General features: G+C 54.4%; 1 protein-coding gene across 1 annotated transcript; it reads right to left on the bottom strand.

Annotated features, from left to right (window-relative positions):
- Positions 1-357: 357 nt before the first annotated feature.
- Positions 358-924, bottom strand: FERD3L (Fer3-like bHLH transcription factor). Its single transcript, XM_010194650.1, has one exon. It carries the CDS (start codon positions 922-924, stop codon positions 358-360), a length of 567 nt encoding a protein of 188 aa, XP_010192952.1.
- Positions 925-2,069: the final 1,145 nt, after the last annotated feature.

Here is a 2,069-nt window from a genome sequence, read left to right as displayed (position 1 = left end):
AAGCCTTTCTCAAAAGCAACAAATTGCAAAAAAACTTAAAGCAAGCAGGCGTCGCAGCACAAACCAAAGGGCCTCAAACCTTCATTTCCCCCATTCCCTTTTACAAAAAATATATATATTAGCAAATCTACACATATCTATCCTCTCCACCCCTTCTCTCCCTCACTTTCCCCCCCGCCCCGAACAGACACTTCCCCAAACACTCTTCGTTTTGCGTCCCACACCTACACGGTCCTACACGGCTGCGGTGTAAGAAGTACGGCTTGGCGTCCTGAGGAAGGAGGCGCCCGGGGCCACCTGCTCGCTGCCGTGGGTAGTGTCCGAACCCCAGCCCAGTCCGGCTGGCCCCGGCGCTCCTTAACTCGCCTTCCGGTCGCTGCAGCCATCCAGGAGCTCAGTCATGAAGGAGATGTAGACTATCGCCAGGCGCAGTGTCTCTATTCGGGAGAGCCTCTTCTCGTAGGCGAAGGTGGGCACCTTCTTCCTCAGCTGATCAAATGCCTCGTTGAGGTTGAACATCCTCTTCCTCTCCCGTATGTTGGCAGCTTGGCGCTGGGCGTAGGTGATTACTCGCTTTCTCCTGGGTCTGTCCAGCAGGGAAGCGTTGCGCATCCTCTCCTCCTCCTCCTCTTCTTCGTCTTCGGGCTCTCCATCTCCGAAGGCAGACAGGGGCAGCCCCCGGGCCATCCCCTCCCGGAGCGACAGGGCTCTGTCCCCGAAAGAAGGCCCGGAGGTGACCTCGCAGAGCCCCAAGCTCGGCCCGGTCCGGAAGGGACCTTGAGGAGCGCCCAGGGAGAGGTCAGCCACGAAATCCAGCACGGAGGCGCCCAGCAATCCCTCTGGGCAGGTCACTTCGGGGGCCGAACCGTGCAGCTCATACAGCAGCCCCGGGCACTGGTGGGCTGGGAAGAGGCTGGCTGACATCTTACTTCAGAGAGGGCTTAATCAGGTCCCTCATCCCCATCCCCAGCGGTGTTAATATTTATAACATCCCAGATAACAGGATTAGCAGGACTAAAAAGAGCGGCTGTAAAATTTCTCGCCGTGATGCTGATGAGAGGAGACAGGCAGCCCCCTTGGGGACGCGTGGATGCTCCCAAAAGAGGAGTCCCCGGCGAGTCAATCCTGTCACAGCAATCAAGGACAGTTCCTTCTTGGCAAAACTCTCCCCTTTTACCTGCTGAGCACTTTTGTCTCTTCTTACACACCCGCAACCAAACGATTTTCAGCCTCTTTAAAGCCCGCAGCCGCAGAGCCGAGTCTCCACTGGGCTTGTTTTCTTGCTTTCTGTCGGGATCTCTGAACTCTGAGAGGCAGCCTGACAATTGATGTCAGGCAAGTGCATGTATGCTTTTAATGATGTCCTGAAGAGGGGACCTTCACGCAGAGGGTCATCGGGGAATGTTTACCCTGTATCCCGGCGCAATGGGAGCTGAATGACAGGACCTCCATTAGCCTAAGTAAGCATTGTAGGGGACCCGATATTGCATTCCCAGTAGTAACTGTTGGAATCGTCTCTCCATTCCCCCTAAATCCCCTTCAGCTAGAGTTCAAACATCTTTCCAGTAAAAGATTGCCTCGTAAAGCTCATTTCGGTCCAGGAAATCTCAAAGCACTTGCTTTGAAACTCCCTCCTGCCCATGAAATGAGGATGAGCTGGTCACATTCAGGGCAGCGGTTGCTCTTACACCTTCGGTAGAGCCGGTGGTGCACAGAGGAATCAACCTGACCGCTCGCACTGATAACACTGGATACATACAGCAAAATACCGTGAAATGCATATAAACACATCCGTACACCCGGCACCGCTGAATACCTTTCTTTGATCGAGGTTTCCGTGGGGACGGACGTTGGGGATTGTTTTGCTTTAGTCTTGGGAGGCTAGAGGAGATTAGGGATTGTGTCTTCACCCTCCCACACCATAGACTGTCTCTAAATAAACAGCCGGGCCCTGGCAACCCCTGGCAGTGTCAGACACACCAGGTTGAACCGGATCGATTTTCTTTGGCACACGATTTGCGCACCCAGCTTGTTTAAGCGTGCCCGGCCATTGCCCTCACACTGTCTTC

This window comes from Mesitornis unicolor, unplaced genomic scaffold, assembly GCF_000695765.1.
Source record: "Mesitornis unicolor isolate BGI_N332 unplaced genomic scaffold, ASM69576v1 scaffold32750, whole genome shotgun sequence".
Taxonomy (NCBI): Eukaryota; Metazoa; Chordata; class Aves; order Mesitornithiformes; family Mesitornithidae; genus Mesitornis; species Mesitornis unicolor.
This window is presented reverse-complemented; position numbering and strand designations above follow the sequence as displayed.

Bases quoted from the DNA above. Each gene is read 5' to 3' on its own strand.
- FERD3L (XM_010194650.1), bottom strand. From the start codon at position 924: ATGTCAGCCAGCCTCTTCCCAGCCCACCAGTGCCCGGGGCTGCTGTAT.